The sequence below is a fragment of the Lygodium microphyllum genome, chromosome 10 (assembly GCF_053477565.2).
Source record: "Lygodium microphyllum isolate KBCC chromosome 10, Lygodium_microphyllum_v1.1.10, whole genome shotgun sequence".
NCBI lineage: Eukaryota > Viridiplantae > Streptophyta > Polypodiopsida > Schizaeales > Lygodiaceae > Lygodium > Lygodium microphyllum.
The window spans coordinates 107600466-107622518 of NC_141144.1; the positions used below are offsets into that span (position 1 = coordinate 107600466).

Here is a 22053-nt window from a genome sequence, read left to right on the forward strand (position 1 = left end):
TTAGGTGCTGATGGAAGGCTGGTCACCACCACAAACTGAGGCATCCACCATGGAGGGGTGTAGACAACAGTGGAGTTGTGGGCACTAAGTAATGGTGGACCTGCAATAGCAAGATTGGATTGAGTGGTGGACAACCTATCTATTTATAGGAGTGTGGATCCTCCCAAATTAGGGTTTGGCTTATGGGACAAACACTCTTTAGGAATGTGCACCCTTTAATGAAACTTTGGTAATAATTGAGTTTTGGGACTCTAATAAAGAGCTAACGAGTTCATAATATATTTTTTAGCTCAACACCCCGTCTCAAGCCCAAAACTGGAACCAAGAAGGGTCAACCAAGATATCTCAAGCCCATGTTTCTAACCCAAGGTGTTCCACCCCAAAGCAACCAAGGCATTGGGCAAAGGATGCTCGTCAACTGCCCAGTGACCTACTAAGACTACAAAGGTGATACTTTTCTTACCAAGGGAGCCCAAAGGGTCACCCCAAACAAGCCAATACATCAAATAAAGGGTGCTCGTTAGTGGCCATGTGGCCTACCGGACCTACAAATGTAGAGGAACAACATTGAACTTTTTTTTTCCCTTTTGGGATGGCACGTTGTATGTTGTCACACAATAAGCTGCCCCCAAAGTTTCAGCTTCATGCTCTTGTGTGTGCAGTGTATGTGCCGAATTGCAGCCCTAGTAAAGCATTAGTTGAATGTATGCTTTATGAGGCTTGGAATGGCCCAAAACTAGTGATGTCACATATTCTTGTCTTTGGTTGTTTGGTATATGCTTTGGTGCCATAGCTATGAAGATATAAACTCCAAGACGAAGGCTGTCAAATGCATTTTTATTGGTTATAGTACAGAAAGTAAAGGGTACCACTTGTATCAACCCTACAACAAGATTTTTGTTAGTAGAGATGTGGTATTCGCTGAACGTACTAGTCAGCCCTTCATGGATTGCGAAAATCAGCACAATGCACGGCCTATGGACATGTTCACCAATTTGTTGCCATTATTTCAGCAAAGTGCACCTGATTTTTGTCAATTTCAGCAACTGGTTGGTTTACAGCAATAAAATCAACAGCAAACACATCCTCGACAGCAACTTGATTTTCAGCCCATTGATCAAGGCATTGCTGATTATGAAGCAATCGATAAGAGGGCTACTTTTCGGGAAGCTATAATAGTCTCTAGATGGCTACTAGATACATTATGGGACAGCAAATAATCCATTCCACTTCCCAATAGAACTAGAGCAACCACTTGCCAGGCATAGGGTAACTTGGTTGTGCAGGCACTTGTAGCTACTGCACGCAATGAGGAACCTGTTTCTTTACATGATGCTTTACAAAATGAGTATTGAATGATAGTTATGCAATCAGAAATAAACTCTATTTATAAAAATGGCACATAGGAATTATGTGACTTGCCTACTGGCAAGCGTGTTATAGGCAGAAAGTGGGTTTACAAATTAAAACGTAGATTTGATGGTAGCATTGATTGCTACAAGGCACGTCTTGTTGTGAAGGGGTACACCCAACAACATGGGATTGACTATGATGAGATGTTTGCACCCACTTCATGTATGATCGCCATTTGGAGTGTCATTGCTTTGGCTGCTCGTTGTGATTGGCATGTGCATTAGTTGAATGTGAAGACTGCTTTTCTGAATAGTGATCTTCATGAGAGGAGGTTTATGTCACACAACCTCCTGGCTTTGTTCAAAAAGGGTCAGAAAGAAAAGTATACCATTTGCATAAGGCCCTCTATGGTTTTAAGCAGGCACCTAGGGCATGTTATGAAAAGATACATGCATACTTGATTGCTCTTGGTTTTAGTAATTCACACACTAAAAGCACACTTTATGTCCGCAAAGACGAGAATAACCTCTTGATTTTCATTCTGGATGACATGCTATTGACTAGACCTCATGAAGCACAAATTTCAGCCTTAAAAGCTGAATTGCAACGTGCTTTTGATGTGACAAATCTTGGCCACTTGCACTACTATCTTAGTATACATTTTACAGCAATTGAGGGGGGCATTATTTTACGACAGTCTAAATACATTCGACAGCTTCTTGAGCATTTTGAGATGCAAGACTACAAGCCCATCTCTACTCCTATTGAGACAAGCCATAGGTTTACACTTGATGATGTAGGAGAACAATTTGATGCTTCTCTTGATCAGCAGGCTATTGGTTGTTTATTGTATTTGTGTGGTACATGGCCAAATATCCACTTTGGGGTTTCATAGTTAGCTTGCTTTATATGTATAGTCCTGGTACTACACATTGGCAAGCAGTTAGACATGTATTTCGTTGACTTAAAGGCACTCAAACATTGGGTCTTATATCCTAAAGGAACTTCTCTTTGCTTGCATGCATTCACAAATAGTGATTGGGCTGGTTGCTTTGACATGAGGGAGTCCACTAGTGGTACTTTTTTCATGCTCGGTAATTCGTGTATTTTTTAGCTGGGTAAGAAGCAGTCTATAGCAGGGTGGTTTCGAACGTCTAGTATGATATGATTCCTATGTGAACTAGTGCGGTACAAAACATACAAAAGCTTCAAGAATAAAATACATTCTTTCATACATTCATTAAAAAATACATGTAAAATTGTATATGTGTATATATATAAATACATATAAAATGTGCAACTTAAAGTAGATCAATCATCACAAAGTTTCATGAATTAGAGACTAGAGTTTAGAAAACAATTACAAGGCCATATAGGTCTAAAGAGTCAAAACTAGAGTCATGTATTGAGAAATCCAAAAAGATATGGCAAATAGTGGTCCTCACTAGAAGAGGCCTTAGATGGCTCACCAAAGTCACCATCACTAACAACATTCCCATCATCATACTCATGCTTCCTAATTGGAGCATCCTCTACAACAATTGCACATGTAGTAGGGGAATTCCCAGAGTCTCATTTCATATAGGTCCTGATGTCTTACAAGGCCGATCCTAGTGCTTGCAACTCAAGCAACAACTCAATGGTCCCTTCTTTTTTGGAAATAAAATGTAGCTAATTATATTACTAAAAAAAACTGATTACAACGGAGTGCTCATGCTCAACAGACTAGCTGGAGCTGATGCAAAGTCACAAATACATCATGTATATAAGCCTCTCAAGGCGGTCTGGGGGGGATGGGGGCAAGAAGCCATGGAGGGGGGGTGTATCGCCATCTAGGGCTGCTTGCTTGCATCACGAAAAACAGGTCCTGACCGCCCCAGGTATGCATGAAGTGACAATGGAGCTCTTGACGAGCCCTGGACTCACCTTGCACTTGATCCCAATGGCCGCGGAGGGAGTGGATGATGGAGGTTCAAAGCTCTGCTAAGGTCGCATGTACTGAAAGTCTCTCTCCGCCAAAAGTCTCCTGATACCGCGCCTTACGGATATGCCATCCAGTAAGACTCCCTATGATCTCCCATACCTCAGAGCGGTTTGCTGTGGGCTCCAGTACCTGGCAGATGGATAGAGCCTCCAAACTGACCACTGCGCATGTCCCTACCTCAATGATGAATATCGTGTTCTGCATCTCGGCCTCATACAGAAGGTGACGGCCCTAGTTGATTGTCTGCCAGCAGAAAGCTCCCCATGAGATACATCCAAGGGTGGGTGGCATCCAGCCGCGGCCTCACATCGGGAGGGCAGACCTGGAAGGTCCTATTGCAAGGAGTCTTCAGAATGTAGATTGAGGCTTGGCGGTGAGTGGAGGCTGTCTCTGAGATGGATCTTCACGTCAGCCCAGATCAACACCCCCCCCCCCCCCCCCCCCCCCTCCGTGCCCAAATCACCTCTCCTACGCAGCTTACTTTTCGTATGGCAAGGCCTCAGTAAGGCCCTAATCCAAAGCCCCCCAAGCTGCTAGGAGAAGATAGACCGGATCTAGAATTCCGAGGTCAAAGATCGGGAAGGGGCACAGATTGGCGAGCGACCCCACATCCAGTGGGCTGACTGGGAGGCCTGGCTGGGAGGCCGGCCCGGCTCATACCTAGCTTGCCCAAGAGGGCCATACTCTGAAACTCTGGGTCTATGATTCCAAGCCCTCCCTCTGACCGATGTCGTATGATGGTTGCCCACGCCACCTTGGCCTGGGAATCCTTGGAGCCGTTTGACTTGGATCAAAGGAAGTTTCGCACTAGGCGGCGAAGCTGCACTATGAAGGATGAGGAGCACCAACATGAGGCGATGTACCAGGCCGTCGCTAGGAGGACCTGGTTAACCACCAGGGCTCGGTCAGCTAGTGAGAGGTGACCCGTGCTCCAGTAGGTGAGCTTCCTCCGAATAGAATCGAGGACTGGAAGAAACTGCTGGGAGGGAGTGATGTCGAGTCCCACCTGGAACCCTAGGTACCGGACGATATGCCATCTGTTCACCCATCTAAATCCTAGGTGGACGCCCCACTCTGTGCTAGAGTCCGGGTCTGAGAAAACCAACCGACTTGGAAGCGCCCCATCTCCTCTGTGACGAGGGACGGGATGTGATCCTAGACCTACTGCCTACATTGTTGTCCTCTAGTTGAGGCTGTCTCCTGCTGGAAAAGGCGCCTGTAGTAGTCAGTGGCAATCTCCATCACCTCGTCTGGGCTAGAACGAGTCCTCCCATACTGATCTCGAAGGCTGCGTATCTGCTTTCTTGAGGTGTGAGGCTGGTGCATTTGGAAAAAATCCCTGCACATCGTGTTCCCCTTCCGCGCCCAAAAAGCTACTGAGGTGCGGAAAGAGAACTCTGAGCGCCTGTCCTCTAGGCCAGCAATGGCTGCTCGTGCTCACACCTCCTGTGCGTGGAGGGTGGGATCACCTGGTGCCTCCTGTAGTAATCTTTGCGTGGTTGCAAAGTCCCGCTGGAGTGCTCTCTCCTCCTCCCAACTGTGCTACCTGGCCTGTATGGCTGCCTCTTGGCAGTTTCTGCTTGACTTGGCTAGGACCTTTGCAACCTCCTTTGGGATCCGGTCCCTCTTGCCCCACTCCCTAGTCCAAATCTGCTCTATCTGTCTCGTCATCTCATCCCTCCTATAGATCGAGTCAGGGATCCGACATGATCGAGTATCTAGGGCAGACGTTGGGGAATCTAGTGTCAGGAGAACCGGGCAATGATTGGACAATGTGGTGCCCGCCAACTGCCCAATCTGGCCTCCACGAGAGCCTTCCCACTCTCCCACATAAAACTTGTCCAACCGCTCCAGCAGGACTCTACCTAGCCGCTTGTATCCCCAAGAGAAGTCCAGCGACCTCTCCCTCCCCTGTGGAAGGCAGGGTCTCTCCAGGCATCGCGTGTACCAATTGCTAATAGAAATATCTCCCATGCCCCCTGCTCCTCCCCGGCCATGCCCTTGTATTTTCTACCTCTGCCTTGTTGGTTCTCCAAAGCCTCCAGGTTGTTGAAGGCTCCTCCAACGATCCAGGAGTCCACCTTTGGGAGTCCATTTGCGATCTCCACTCAAGACCTATTGCGTGCCCTAACCTCCGTAGGGGCATAGACATTGAGGACTCCAAGGCATGAGTCCCCATTATCCAATCTGATCCATAGAACCCTCCTCCTTGCCACTATCGTCCCATGGTCTTGTACACAAGCGGTGAGGCTCAAGCCAATAGAGATGCATACGCCTCCACTCCTGCCGTGGACGCCTATGGCGTGCTCCCAGTAAGTGTGCGAGCTGCCCGAGAGTACCTTTCCTACCTGCAAGGACTGGGAGAGAGTGAGCTTGTGCTCCTACAAAAGTAAAATGTTGATCCGTCTGGCAAGGGCAGACTGCAGCTCTTGCCGAACAATCAACTTCTTGGAACCACGTAGCCCACTGTAATGGAGACTATTCACATTCTAGGATGCAAGGTATAAGCTCATGGGGAAACCTGCGACTGAGCGAACAAACATCTGTTCGGTGTGGAGGCTGCTGATGAGGATGAGAAACTATGGGGCATGCAAGTACGCTTTGCCGCAGGTCCTGGACGACGAACTCCAGTCCCCCATGGTGGCCGTCGGCCGAACCATAGGGGTGATAGATGCTCCAGGTGGTACTATCAATGCATCTATTAGCCATGCTGAGAGTTGTGACTCTGTACACTAGTAGAAACAGGCCGCTTGTGCTAGGGGCCACTCGATCACATCCCTCGGAGCCCTCCACTGTGGAGGGGCTCGAAAGATAATGCTCAAGTCCCCCCAGCCCACCACCAGTTAATGCCCATCATGCAACCAGGCCATTGCTGTGCAAACAGTGCTAGTCCGTCTCCCATCCATTGGGAGATGTGGTCCGCCACCTGACTCTTCAACGTCTCCTTTGTTTGTGTCGTCGTCCAATTCCTTGAGTGAGAGGACTGAAAGAAAAAGGAGTAGTTTGGTCCATCCGCCGGTGGTGCTAGTAGATGGACCTTGCCCCTCCTTGACTTGCGAACCACGAAGATCCCCACCTCTAGAGGTAGTGGGAACACTCCCGCTCTGGACCATGGGCCACTGCGGAAGAACTCCTTTGGCAACAGCTGTGCCCGTCTTACGAAGGTGTGACGGGCGGCAGGGGCAGATGAGTTGGTGGTTGTGTGGGAGGAGGAAGACTGCTGGTGCGAGGAGGATGTAGGCATGTGTGGTTCATCACCTTCTATGGGAGGAGCGGGAGTGGGTCTGGGGGGGTCACGTGAAACGGGTGTGGATCAAGGGGGGTGCTCGGTAGGGGAGCTGGTGAGGGGGAAGATGGTTGAGGGATGGTCGGAGGTATGTGGTGGGGGGGGGCTGGTGGCTTTGGAAGGGGGGGATTGTGGGCTAGGGTTAGCAGGGGGGGGAGGGGGGAAACTTGGGAGGAGGGGGAGGGTGGGTGTGGGGGTTGTGGGATCGCAGGTGGGGTAATCTGTGCTGCGGGTTGTGGTTGTGGGGGACTGCGGTCTTGCCGAGTGGGACAGGCAGGGGGGGGGGGCTGCGGAGTGCTCTGCCGTGGGGGCGTCACTCGCCCTCTTGCACCCTGCTGTCGAGGCTGTGATTGCGGCGCTGGTTGAGGCCCCCCCTGCCGTCTCCCTCTCTGTCATCTCTGGACCCGTGTGAAGCCGTCAACATCCACCTGCGGCCTTGACGGCAGAGCTGCCTTGGCTCCGAAACGCGTGCAATCTACTGCCCGATGTCCATAGTCGTGGCAGCGTAGGCACTGCCCTGGTTACCAAGTCACAATGACCTGTTGCCTAAAGGAGTGACCTCCTGTCTCAATCTCCAGGAACTTGGGTATACTCTTTGTCTCTATCACAGCCACTCGTACCTTCGGGACTCCTGCAGCTGTCACTGCATCCGCGAAGGAGACAGGAAGAACTGTGCCGAAGAGCTGTCCAAAATCCTCCACTAACTGGCAGTACTCTACCGCCAGTCCGGTGAAAAGTAGAGTGACTAGGTGTCTGAGAAATCTGTTGTGGAGCACAAATGTCTCCACCATAAAGCCGCTATACCATGGAACCATGTAGATGACCCCCTTCGTGGAGGCATGGGGCGAGCTCTCCACTAACTCACGAGCTGCATCCGCGGAGGTGAGTTGAACCATGAAAATCCCTCGGCCCATGAGAACTGCCTCCACGATTTGCGCTGTGCCAATGTGCAACATGGAGTGGAGCCAATTCCACAGTTGAGCCCTCAATGGGGAGTGTCCAACGATCTGACCGAAGATTGCTGTTTCTTTCAACTCCAGCTCTATGGCATGGACGGTTGAGAGCTCTTCCTCAGAGAAATAGCTGGAGGCCGAGAAGGGTATCGTATTTCTTATGGCTGGTGACACATGGAGGCCTGGCAGTGGGGAGTTGGTTAGCCCAAATGCTGAAGGATGGAGGGTGTAAACGTTGCACACGGTAGTTTCTGGAAACTCCAAAGCACTCCCTTTGGTTGTGTGAGGCGGCACACCTGGTGTGGAGAGGAGCGTGCTGCATCCTCCGCCGCATAGCACCCAGCCTTGGATGTATCTCATGGGGAGCTTTCTGCCAACAGGCAGTCAGCCAAGGTCGTCACCTTTTGTATGAGGCTGGTATGCAGGACAAGATATTCCTTATTAAGATTGGGTCATGTGCAATGGTCGGCTTGGAGGCTCTACCATCCGCCAAGTACTGGAGCCCAAAGTAGACCGCTCTGAGGTATGGGAGATCGCAGGGAGCCTCAACGGATGGCAAATCTAGAAGGTGCGGTATCAAGAGGTTTTTGGCAGGGAGAGACTTTCTATACAGGCGTCTTTAGTAGAGATCTGGACCTCCATCATCCACTCCCTTCGCAGTCGATGGGACCAGGTGCAGGGCAAGTCTCGAGCTCGTCAAGAGCTCTGTTTTCATTTCATGTGCACTTGGGGCAGCTAGGACCTGTTTTTTGTGATGCAAGCAGGCTGCCCCAAATGGCGATGATCCCGACCCCCCCCCCCGCCCCCACATGGCTTCTTGCCCTCATCTCCCCTAGACCGCCCTAAGAGGCATATATATTTTATATATCTGTGACTCTGCATTAGCTCCAGCTAGTTTGTTGAGCATGAGCAGTTCTTTGTATGCAGGTTTTTTTCTGAAGTAATATAATTAGCCACAATTTATTTGCAAAAAAAAAAAAGTTGACAAAGGGCAGCTTCTCTTGGTATATGTATTGCTGAATACTCACTATGCAATGAAACAATGGTAAATACAGCATTTGGGTATTATGGTGATGTATTACTGAAGTGGGAGATGTCTTTAATGCAAATGTTCATGAATATGCTGTAATCAGTACTTGAAACTGAAATTGCAGCTAAACATCTGCTTCTTGGACACCTTGGAAGCACAAGAGTGTGTACTTGCTGTTACAATTCAACAACCTTGCTATTGGCTGAAAGCCCCTTATTGCAGTTGTGTATTGCTGAAGATGGCTGGCAGTGCATCTACATCTGACACAAAGAATCTCTTTGAGACTCGTAAATTCGATGGCAATGGTTTTGATCTTTGGAAAGATCATATGCAGGGTATACTCTTTCTAAAGGATTGTGATGATGCTTTAGCAGAACATAAGCCAGTTGCTTTGTTAGATGAGGATTGGGCTTAAATGAATAAAAGGCCATTACTTACATTAAAATGGCCGCCACAGATGATATCTTGGTTGATATAAAGGGGCTTGATACTGCCTATGTAGTTTGGGAGAAACTCAAGGCTATTTATGAAAATACAACTCCTGTCAATCAGGTACATTTCATGCGGAAGTTGGTCAACTTGAAGCTTGATGAGTCTAAGCCTGCCTCAGAGCATTTGAATGCTTTCACTGGTATTTTGAGTCGGTTACTTACAGGATGCATGTTTGTCAGCTTTTGATCCTAAATTGAGGGCTATATTCTTGCTCATGACCTTGCCCGATTCATGGGAAGCATTGGTTGTTTCATTAAGCAATAACCCCAACTTGACATTTGATGGTGTGCGTGGTTCTATTCTAAATGAAGACATTAGACGCAAGGCAAGTGGGGAAAATAGTGGATCAGTCTACAATGTAAGAGGAAGAATTGAAAAAAGATCTAATGCTGCAAATAAAACAAAAATTGCAGCAAAAGCAAGGAAAAACAACAAGATGTAACTTGTTATCAATGTAATTCAGCTCTTTTGATGCTAATTATGATAATTAGTGTATCATTATTGAGCTAGATGAAAATGGGCAACAAGGGGATGCTGAACATCAGCTTGAGCACCAAAATCAGCATGCTGAAAATGAATTACAGCAGCCTGAAATTGTATTGCAGCAACCTGAACATGCAGTTCAACAGCCAAACAATGAGGTCATTGATATTCCCTTGGATGTGGATCCATTACCTGATAACATAGATCATTGGGTAAGGTCTACACGTGCCAGACGACTTGTACAAAGATTTGATCCTTCCTTGGATTGCATTTTGCTCATAGATGAAGGTAAGCCTCTTACGTATAAAGAGGCCTTATCATGTGAAAGAAAAAGTGGGAGCTAGCTACGCAGGAAGAAATAAAGTCATTGTATCAGAATGATACTTGGGATTTGGTTACATTGCCCAAGGATAGGAAAGCCATTCCTAACAATGGGTCTATAAAATCAAATGTATGGATGGTAAACCCAAATACAAAGGCAGACTTGTGGCTAAGGGCTATACACAAAAGGAGGGCATTGATTTTCAGGAAGTGTTTTCTCCTGTTGTCAAAATGACCACTCTTTGAGTGTTATTTACGTGCTCTAGATTGCAAAAAATGGTAGCACTCTCTACCATTGAGGCTGAATATATTTCAGCCACTGAAGCTTCAAAAGAAGCAATTTGGCTTGGTCGTTTGGTCAAGGATTTTGGGCTGCCCACCAAAACATCTGTACTTGGATGTGATAGCCAGAGCGTTGTATACCTGGCTAAGAATGCCATGTTTCATGCACGTACCAAACGTATTGATGTTCGGTATCATTTTATTAGACAGGTTCTAGATGATGGTCTAGTCACCCTGACTAAGATCAAATCACAGGATAACCCTGCAGATATTCTCACTAAAAGTCTTGCAAAGGCTCAACATGAGCATTGCATTAGACTTTTGGGAGTTGGTTAAAGGTTCACTTAGGACCTTTAAGTGGGAGGTTGTTGGGTGTAAAGGCCCTTTACGCATCTCCCGTGTATATATTACTTCACACACGTGAACTCACCCTAGCGGGTGTAAGTGTACCATACCCTAAGTATAAATACATTCTTTTATTCTTTGTGTGTACCACACTGGTACACACCTATCCGTTGACTCACTCTCACGCTATCTCACTGTCTAGCACTGTTCAGCCTCGATTAATGCGTGTGCCCTCTCTCGGCTGTAAAGGCCCTTTACGCATCTTCCCTGTATATATTACTTCACACATGTGAACTCACCCTAGCGGGTGTAAGTATGCCGTACCCTAAATATAAATACATCCTTTTATTCTTTGTGTGTACCACACTGATACACACGAATCCATCAACTTGCTCTTACACTATCTCACTGTTCAGCACTGTTCAGCCTTGATTAATGCGCGTGCCCTCTCTCTGCTTCCACTTCTACTCGACAATTCCGTAGTCAATAAACTGAAATCTATCTTCCTCGTAACCTATTCCAAAATCTTGCATTGATGTAGAAGCAAAAGGAGGGTCAAAAATAGAAGCTTTTGTACCTATGCCCCTCTAACTAAGTCTTTGCTGAGGCAAAATATCCCACTCTAGCACAGCCACATATGAAGATGTTGTTCTACTTTCTTAGATTTTGATCTGTTGGCACAATTGGATCACCTGAAACGTGTTTGTTTTTAATTCAGTCTTTGGTGTCTAGGGACATATTGTCAAGCTCAAGGGTCTTCTACATTGGCAATTAGATCTCATTCGATACGATGGCCTTGTTCTTAGAGAGGACTTGGTTCCTTGGCACATTGCAATTTCTTCTATTTCTCTACCATGACTTTTGTATTCCTCATTTGATTTGATATAATATAACAGCTCGTTGAAAAGGTTGGAAGAATGGAACATACTCTGGATCTTTTTTTCCAAGAGAGGGGCCTATTCCTAATGGAGGCTCCGACGATCCTACAACATCTTCAGATTTATGTGCATGTAAAGGGAAACGGTCATCTTCACCTTCAATAGCTTGTTTGGCTTGATGCATGAGAATCAAATTGTACTCAACTTGTGAAATCTCATAGCGTTTGAACTTTGTAGACACCATGATAGTGAGATGTCTCTTCACCAATGTTGGGGAACCTCACTGGGCAAGTTGTGAAGCCTACTTTCACTCAATTTTCAACATAGGACATTCTAGAGATTGAAGCGGTGTGGAAGTGTTCAAAGTCATCTTACCTCTATAAACTTGTTTCTAATGACAAGATTTCTGATTGAGGGGCCAGGTTTCTTCTAAGAGTACCTAGCTTTGACACCATGTAAAGAAATACTCATCTACAGATAACAAACACAGTCATGCAACAAAGCACAACAGACTAATAAAGAACATAGTCAGGGTTAGGGTAACTTGGAGATGATGAACATGGAAGAAGAATAATGAATGAATGAATATATACAATGCTCAATGCAGCAAACACGCTACACAAAGTGAATGCTGACCCCCGAACATCCATGTCTCTAGCACTAGGGTTGAGTATATGAGTTGTAGAGTGTGTTGTCCTCTATATGGATCCTGAAATGTAGTAGGCAGTCTCTGAATGTGATCTACTGCTGCATATGCAGATCTGCCACTGATACTTGCCATTTTCCTTGGCTTCTAAAGTGGGCATAGTCTAGCGTTGTAAGTTTTTAGCTGGAGTATCAAACAATTTTTGTGGGGTGGAGCAACTATCCTACTATGCATACCTTGAGTTCATCTAGCTACACTCAAAGTGTGGATTTGCTGCCCTTTGCCATAGAGAGAGAATGTACCCATATGTCATTCCACAAGCTGAAGACAAAATTATGACCTTTTTGCTACACTAGTCGCTTATCTGATACATGGAGTTATTTTTTGGAGACCTGATCTTTACAATGGGTGGTAGAAGATGAAGAGGCCATTGATTATGATGATACCCAGACTGTGTGCTACAAACCATTAGCACCACATGAGAGTGTGATTGGAGATGACTGTTGCCCCCATGATGGTTGAGACTCTTTTCTCACTGGATGTGTAGACTACAAGAGAAAACTCTAGACGAAGTGATTGAGCTGCATGGTAGGTGCATTTAGGTTGTATTGTAATGGTGGTGGTGTGTCAAGCTAGTGTGTAAAGGAGCAATCTGATTCTTGTTGCTGCCTACTTCTAGGGAGTTCTCAGTGCAGTTGTTGTGCTTCCCTGGCTGATACTTTCTTTTGGGTGTGCTTTGCCCTTGATATAGAGCTTGCCATTTGGGAGCAGAGGGGCAGCCCCATGAAGTGTCACCTTTGGGATGTATGGTAGTGGATGATCACTGATCACTAGCTATTTGAGCTTTGAATGCCATGATCCAGCCAAATCTCACAAGTTATTTACTTTTTATCTCATCTCCTAGAGATAAGGAGTTTTTTCAAGCATGTGATGTAGAGAGAGAGAGACCCTTGTTGATGTGGTAGCTGAGGGTGTGCTTTACATCACTTTCCATGTCATCCTGGGACTGATCAGCGTTTGGCAGTCATTGCCAAAGGCTGACAAGATTCCCTGAGTACATAGAGGGGATTTGGTTATGGAGTGAAGCAGGATGCTTGTAGATTAGATTGCTTTATGATAATCAGGCAGGTTTTAAAAGGAAAGCCCATATATTTCTGAACCAGTGCTGTGTATGGCGATACACCTACTCATGTTCTCTGTCATGCATAACGAGCCAGGATCTCATGTTGGTAGTCTACGGCAATGTGTATTATCTCTACTGCAAGCTGGGGTTGTTTTGTTCTCATAATGCTAGCATCTTCATCTCTTCTAACTATTGTTGAACATGTGTCTTCATCTCTTTAACTAGTGCTGAATGTATTTTTGTACTCTGGATGTAAGTTATCTCAAAAGCCTTCTGAAAAGGTACTAAATTATGCAGAGGAATCAGAATTTTGCAAGACCATCTATTTGTATAGTAAATAGGCAATACCACACTTGCATTTTAATGTTAAAACTCATTAGTCATACAAACTCTTTCTAAAATGAGCTTGTGTTTCAACAGGTAGTTGAAATTGTTAAAGTTGGATCAACTGCAGATGAGGAAAAAGCATCAGCATCATCATATGTTTCAATTTCTTCTTTCACTCCAGGAAAGCTAAGGAAGGAATTGTCTTTTCTCAAGCATGAGGGTTTTCTTTGTGGAGAAATTGAAGACCTTGACATGGTGACCCACAAAATAAAGTACGGATGCACTAGCTCTAGAGATCTTCAAGGCTATAAAGACTGGTACATGAGTGAGCTGCCTACAGTAGTTGCAACAGGTGTAAATGTGGGTAACAATGAAAGAGAAACAAAAGTGCTTATAAATACAGGAGCATCGAGACGTTGGGTCCTTGCAATCAATGCAATGGAGGTGAATCACTTTCAATTGGCAGCAGTAAAGCATGCAAAAGGTAGGCAGTATGCTAAGCCCGTAAAGGACTTCTCAGGGGTCAGGATGTCTTTTACAATAGGAAACATAAGTTTATAAATTTAATGAACAGAGAAAAAGACATCTTTTTTCAATTATGGAAACCTGGTTTCTTATGATCATTGTAAGATGTTGTTTGAACTTAACAGACAGGAACAGACAGGAGTGAGTCGTTGTTGAGATTCAAGTATACAAAGGCATAAGGAGGATCTTTGTGTTCTCAGCCACTCATTCTTGGTACTTTGTCCCCTTGTAGGAAGGGGGGAAACAAAGAACAATATTTTATCTGACTGTTGCAAATCAATCATGGGATGGAGGATGAATCAACATGAGATCTGAAGCATCAGGAATAACAATGAAAAGGAGAGTTAAATAACAAAAGGGATAGGAAACAAAAATCCATTCCCTCTACAAATGATATATCCTTGTGGTGTCCATTCCCTTTGTCCACCTCTAGAATATGATAAATCCACTCTGCTGAAAAAGAGTGGTATTGTGTCTCTACAGCGTCTCCCAACTGCTTGTAGAGGATAAGAAATGCCTGCATGCCTATCTGGTTACATGAGATGAGCCCTGTTGCTAGCAGTGTTGTGATCATTAATGCTTCTAGTACCACTGCTGGCATTGTGCTATCATAAATATAAAGGCTGTGCTGTTGAATTGTGAGGATTTCTCTGGCTGCAATGAACACTACACCCATGGAGTCTTACTGGGTGATTCCTCACCTCCAAATGGAAACCCCTTTTCCAAACCTCATGTGTCTTAGACAGCCGAAAGGAATGGAGGATGAATCAAACACAAGAACTGAGGCATCAGGAGCAACAATGCACAAAGCGGATAGGAAACAAGAATCCACGATCAATCCCCTCTACAAATGATGTATCCTTGTGGTGTGCAGCCCATTTGTCCCCATCTAGAATGTGATAAATCCACTCTGCTGAAAAAGAGTGGTATTTTGTTCTCTGCAGAATCTGGGGAGTGGTATGTAGACGATGAGCAATGTCTGCATGCCCCTCTGATTTGATGAGTTGAGCCCTGTTGCTAGTAGCATTCTGATCATGAGTGCTTCTAGTACCACTGGTGCCATGATGCTATCATACACATAAAGACTGCTGGTGAATTGTGAAGATGTTGCTGGTGGCTGTAACAGTGCCTTTTGAGTCTTATGGGCCAATCTTTCACTCCCAAATGGACCCATTTCCTAGAGCTCATGTATCTGAGATGGCCAAATGCCATCTCAGAGATGCAGTAAACACATCTGTCTCCTGGAGTATAGCCTCGGCATGGCAATGTGACAACCACTCCTCAAGCAACAGTGAGTTGCTTCCTACTACTTAAGAAATAACACTTGATCTAACAGTAAAGCATAATTTAGTAGTAAACCTGCCTGTGTTGAATCACTTACCCAATCTGAGGTGCATTGTGTAAAACTGGATGTCGATGACAAGGAGAGGACTTATGAGGAATTGAAGATGGACCCTAGTGAGGAAAGATCCGCCCTGGTGCAATAAGCCAAATCAATGACCCAACAGAGCACTTTAAACCAGCCTTCATTGATGCAACGGGATGTAATTTACTTAACTTGCAAAGCCCTTTTCATAAATTGAGCAATAAAACACTTCACATAGGGGGAGCTAGAATGCTTCTACTGAAAGGCACAAAACATATATTGGCCAAAGCTCAACATCCATCGCAGTGCTCCTTAAAGATTATTGAGAGCTCCACCAACTGGATACAAAATAACCTATTAAAACTGCTTTGAAACTTGGAGTTCAACAATTCTTGATGGCTATCTTGTTGAATGAGTGACAATCTATGTAGATGCACTAAGAATCATCCTTCTGAACGAGGCAATGCATCATCAATAATTGCATTCTCTATCAACTATGAGATATTGGTAACCTTGGCCTTAGTGCAATAATAACAAACTTCTTTAGGCAACCCATAATAATATTCCTCAATCTTCTTAGCTAGTGACACCTTCCAATAAGAACTCAATTGCAACAAAACTTCCCAAAATTTCTTGTTGTACTCTTCAGGTTTTCAAATTTGTTGCATCTAGCTTGTGTCATGTGTTGTCTTCACATCCACCTAAAGGTGTTTGTGAGCCACGTAAATGAGAAGACATACTGACCCATGTAGACAGTCCCAGGCCTTGAACCAAAAGAGTTTGCAACCATTGCACTGCATTTCTGTCTAACAAGGTTGTTGCCTTTCACATTGTGGAAGACTCAATAAAGTCTCCACCAAAATAAACAAAGTTTCCACCAAAATAAACTGCATCAAATTATTGAAGAAAGCAAGAGGCTTCAGCTTATTCTAAATGCCAAAAAAGTCTCAAAATTCATTGCCTGTCCGCCTCCTTTATAGTCCTTGACCTTGCCTTTTGATGACAGGCTATCATATAGTGGTGGCTGCAATAAATTGTAATTTGTGCATTACTAGCATTACCAATAGGTGTTGGATTTACCAAACTAGCCCGAATTACTGGCACATCTTGCATATTTTGCAATGCCTTACAGTTTACCGTGCATTCCATGCTGAAAGCCTGGCTAGATGCCAATGTTCCCATCCATAAGATTCTATTTGTTGGACTCTATACCAGTGAATACATTCCCTTACAAGCCTTGCATTCGAAACTGAATGCCAACATTGTGGTTCCCAAGCAATCTTTGCCTAGCTGGTACATCGGTTTGCATAGCAGAACATTGAACCACCCCCAAAGCATCTTAGATGTGCAAAAGGTTTTGGCATAGCTTCGTATCCATGATTCACATGGTGCAAATTATTGCTATTTGCACTTAAATCAGCACCAAGCACTAGCATGGAATTTTGCAAAGTACCACCCTACATAGTATGCATAACAGATGGTTGTCCATTACTCTTCACGAGACCTACTATCTGTCCTTGAACTACAGTTGGTTCCTTTACATGTGAAACCTGCTTCTTTTCTCAAGTCTTCAAGGAAGGATCCGATAATTCAACAAATTTGGGGATTTTCATAAGCTTAGCAAAAGTCCCAACTGCACAAGAGAGTTGAGTAAATATTTTTTAATGCACAACTAATGCAATGTCTTGCCTACACAGAGATCTAAGACTCAAGTTAATCTTGGACTTTGGAAAAACACAACTTGATGACACTGCCAACGGTGGGTAAATCCCTGAAATAGACCCACTGAATGTCAACATCGCTTTTCCAAATCTAGTTTGACCAACTTGTCAATGTGCTTCTCCATACATGATGGCATGATTTATAGGTGCCTTGCTTGCAAAGTTGTATATCAATAAGGAGAGAACTTTGCATAAGGTGGGGAAAGATATAGGCACACATGAATGAGCTGAATCAATAGTCAATCAAACACCTGTAATGGGTTTGTATCTACCATCTCACTCGAAGCTTGCTAGGAGAACCTGAACTTTATAACCATGGGGAATGTAAGAGTAGCATTCTCACGCCAAAAGTTGAAAGTAGTTCTGAGGATTTGCCAATGTCTTGAAACGAAAATTCAATGTCGAAATGTGGAAAGTATGTAAGCCCTAAGAAGAAGTAAGTGAGGTCCAAATGTAGCATGAGTCATCGTTAAGTTAGATGCAACAGCTTCACTGTGGGAACATGCTTAGTGTTTCTAAACGAAGGATGCTAACTTGTAACAGCAGTGAGCACACATTCCAGTGTTGGGAGTATGCTTACCGTGTCTAAGAAAAAAGATGCTAACAGAACACATTCCTGTAACTGACAATGGGCTTCAATATAAGGTCTATTTGTAACTGTTCATATCCTTCATAGAAAGTACTAGAAATAAATGGCCTACACTGGCAAGAATAAGTGCTTGCACTTTGGCTTAGTATGGCAGTTCTCATAAACCAGTTCAAGCCTAATGGTTGAGGGTATGGTTATGAATTGAAGCAGACCCATGATGTCTTTAACTGCTATCATATCTAGTTGGTTTGCCCATCTCTAGGTCATAATCAACATACACAATTATATCTAACGACCATGATGCATGAAGAAACTATTGATTTAGTGATACCAAGCACATGATGCTTGCTTTATCACAGGGGCAACTTTTCACTAGTGGTAGATGTGGTCCCCCTAAGCCTATACAACAAGTCCTAGTGGTTGCTCAACATAAGCCTCCCATGCAATGCCTCATCAAGGACGGCTCAGCCAAGCTATGATTATTTGTTTATTAATCATCCTAAGCATGAAGGAAAATGTGTCATTATCTAAGACTAGACTGTTGGTTAAATCCCTTGCAAACCAGTTGAGCTCTGTGCTTGTCCAAATTCACATCAGCCTAATACTGTCTTGCGGGGTGTGCAACAGAGTCCTCATGCATGACAAGACTCCCACCTGTTGTATGCCAAAGCCTCTTGCAAAGAAGTATGGCACACGATTCTATGTTCCATACTAATTGAAGCCGCATTCTGCGCTGTCGCTGCTAAATCTCAGGATTTGAAACACCAACTCCTGAGTACATGGATTTGAAACCATGAAGAAGAAGGTGCCTGATCCTGCCCAAAGTGTATCTCTCCCCTTTGCCACAGGTGAAAATCAATTGACTGCATTGAAGCACCCAAGGGATCGTGTCTTGGTTGAAGCACAGCTCACTGAAACTTGATGAAGCACAACTGTTAGAAGAATTACATGGGGAGGAAGTGTCCTCACCAAACAGTCTTTGATAACAACCACCTTTCCACAATCTAAATCAGAAAACCTGTACCCCTTGGTCAAATGAGTCTCACTTCCCCCTCTAAGCCTCAATACAGGAATTGTGAAGGCAAAGGTATAAGAAATTTATAGATCTCTTTGATCAATGGCCGGCAACATTGTAGCCAGGAGCCTAAAAGAAACTGTTGGACCTCATAGTGATATGATGTAGTGGCTGTTCTTGTTAAGTGAAGTTAACCATAAGCACCCTGAAGGGTGAAACTGGCAGTGCAACACTACAAAAATCCACATAAAAACTCTTTTCGGCCATAGTACTTGTTTTATCCACTATCTTCTTTCCTTTTATGAGCCTTTTATTGACCTTTGCTGCATCTGAGTTTTGCCTTTTGCTACGCAATGCTTCCAACCATCTTGGCCCTGCTTGTTGAGCCTCCATTGGACACCCTTTGCATGCTACTCCTGTACCTCCTCTCCAATACTCTCTAGGAAATACACTCATCATGTGCTCAAACTCATCCTGAGTATCATGCTTATACAAGACCATGCTCTTTCATCCTTCTGCTGTTCGCATAGTTTTTTAATGCAAGTTTGAGCTCTCGCCCACTCATACAATCTTGATCCTCTTCCTTGCCAGGGCTATTGAGGAGGGGGGTTCCCAATGGATCAAGCTCTGCTGTTCATTTGGCTTGCGAACTGTAGTAACTAAACTTCAAGAGTTCTTAACAAGCTAGGAAATTTGACTGGCTGTATGTCGATGTCTCATGCTGTCCTACTCCTATAAGAAGCTATTGCAGGCCCAACTACTAATAAAATCTTTTTTATAGGAAACATCTTGGTGGTGAAAAGACAAACTGGATGATGACCCCCTAAAACTGCAATTAATATCAACCACGTTTTCTAGATAAACCATCAAAGACCACAATGGGACTTTGTTTTCACTTGAGCAATTTTGAGAACAGTTTATCCAATACAGTAAACTGCATAAAGATTGATTGTGAATGCCGAACCAAAACTGTTTTAAACGAGTTTGCACTTTGCTGGAAATTCAAGCTTAGCGTAGCAGTGTTGTTCATATTCTGTATTCCTAATGTGGTGCTCAGTCACTAGCCAGCCTTTTGAAGCTTAGGCATTCAATTCCATTCTTCAGTGGTGTAGCAGTGAAACTTAGAATTCACAAGGTTTAACATGGTCTCTTCATTGTATTATTGGCTTGTGTGAGTTTGGATTAGGTCTCACAGAGTCATGAAGTACTACTGATATGCTGGCAAGAATGCCTAACATCAGCTTTTGTAGTCTAGGTCCTAATTTGGTGCAAGCAGCAGTTGATTTATTAAAAGTCATAAACTCTGTTTTTCCGATTAAGCAGGTGAGAATGAGATTCTGGCTTCAAGGAGAGCTGCTAGCTCAACAGATGGATGGCATTTTATTCAATTTGTGACTGATAAGACGGGGCCTTCCCATTTTGAGCTCATACTTTTCTCAAACAGCACCTTATGGACATCTACCGACAGAGACAGAGATCTTGAGAACAAACAAGAGAAGACATTATTGAAGCTGAGAACAGATGTTGACAGATTGACGCCAGGAGTGGAGAGGGCACTTCTGAAATTACCAGACTGGGTTGTAACGTTTGGAAAATCTACGGCACCGTACCCATTGTCGTATCTGGTCAGTCTGTCTACTAGCGATGTTGCATTCGGTAATTGAAGCTGGAAAACACCTCTCCACAGAAGGAAGCTTGGGATGCAACAAGAATATGTCTTATTTGCAGAGATGCGATATGTTGTAATTCCGAGCAGAAGCGCACGAAAGAGAGACTTGAAACGTCCCTGAGTTGTGTCACATGTGAGCTTTTGGATTTTGTGGACAAGCTCCCAAGGGGCAGCTATGGTGGACTTGTTAAATGATCCTTTGAAGTTAGGGTGTTGAGTCTCTAGGATACAAGATGAATGTGTCTCATGTGTAAAAAATCCAAAATTTTGTAGTTCTAAGCAGAAGTGCATGAAAGAGAAACATCCCTAAATTGTGTCACATTTTGAGCTTTTGGATTTTGTGGACAAGCTCCCCAAGGACACCTATGTTTCTCATGGTTGTATTTGTGGTGCATAAAGCTCTGCGCACTATCTCACATGGGTATTGAATATGGATGGAGGACACATCTCAAAGAAATTTGGGAATGTCAAAGATTTCATTGCATACAAAGGATTCTACATAAAGGTGACTACTAAGAAATTGCAAGCGGCTTGTCCACAGTAGTCACAACGAACAAGTGCATCGGGCTTTCATGTTGCATAAAGGATTCTATGAAAAGGTGTCTACTGAGAAATTGCAATCAGCTTGTCTAGGTTGGTCACAAGGCCTAATGCTTGGGAAATGCACAAGTATGACTTGAACATGGTAGGAGAATGTGGTGTTGTTACCAACTCACCAATCATAGTTCAATGAAAATTTGATATATATTGTAAATATTAATTTGTCTAGGTGGACTATGTGAAAGTCAAGCATTCCTTTTTAGATTTAAGTCTAATAGGAAATCCTCCATGCTAATCCACAATTTGATTAGCTATGGCACCACATTTCTAAAGAGTGCTCTTTGTGCATTCCCCCTCTAGATAGTCATTAGCATTGTGTTAATTTTTCCATTATGCATTGCTCGATGCAACATGTTCATAGTTTGCATTGCATAGGTAGATTTGGGCCTTTTTAAGAGAGAGAGAGAGATATATATATATATACCCCTATGCGAAGGTTTTTGAATTAAAGAGTTAAAAATTTTATAGAGGGCCGTTTGGTAAACTATATAGAGTCAAAGACAAGTAGAAACAATCACAAGAAGTCAAAAGGCTCACACATACAATCACCTCTCTATCAACACTCCAATGGTCCTCTACTTGTTCACTCTTATGAGTGTATAATACAATTGTGTGCGCGTGCGTGCGCGCATGTGTGCTGACCATCCACCATGAGTTGACTTCATTCACCACAAGCTTCACTATCTTTATATAATCTCAACCATCACTGCATAGTCTCAAATATCTTTCCATTTTCACAATTGGTCTATCAATCATTTCTTTTTAACTTCTTTTTTCTTTCCCATCCACATATTTGCCCCTCTTTTACACAAAGACCTATTCACATACGAGTGAACCAACTTTTATCTCCCCCAACACCTCCCCCTAGGGTGTAAGGGCAACACCTACGAGTGAGGGTTAGAACTAGGCTCTTGCCCTAATAGAGAAATGAAACCAAAGACTTTCTCAGTGGTCTTGGCATCACCACTCAAGCTAAATAGAGAGCCAAGCTCATAGGAGTATCTACATCAACAAGTTCACAACTTGGAAGCTTTGAAATCAATTGTGAAAGACTCAGCTGCCAAA

General features: G+C 44.1%; 1 protein-coding gene across 2 annotated transcripts in view; it reads left to right on the forward strand.

Annotated features, from left to right (window-relative positions):
• Positions 1-21218, forward strand: part of LOC148030403 (Zn-dependent exopeptidases superfamily protein) — a 117792-nt gene extending 96574 nt beyond the window's left edge. The window contains exons 11-12 of one of the 2 annotated variants that reach the window (XM_087686727.1): positions 13597-13987; positions 20043-21218. In XM_087686727.1, the coding sequence (XP_087542853.1) occupies positions 13597-13987; positions 20043-20383 (732 nt within the window). In that variant the 3' untranslated portion in view covers positions 20384-21218. The remainder of the gene's footprint in view (positions 1-13596; positions 13988-20042) is intronic. The other variant, XM_087686726.1, reaches the window with a different exon arrangement.
• The last annotated feature ends 835 nt before the right edge of the window (positions 21219-22053 follow it).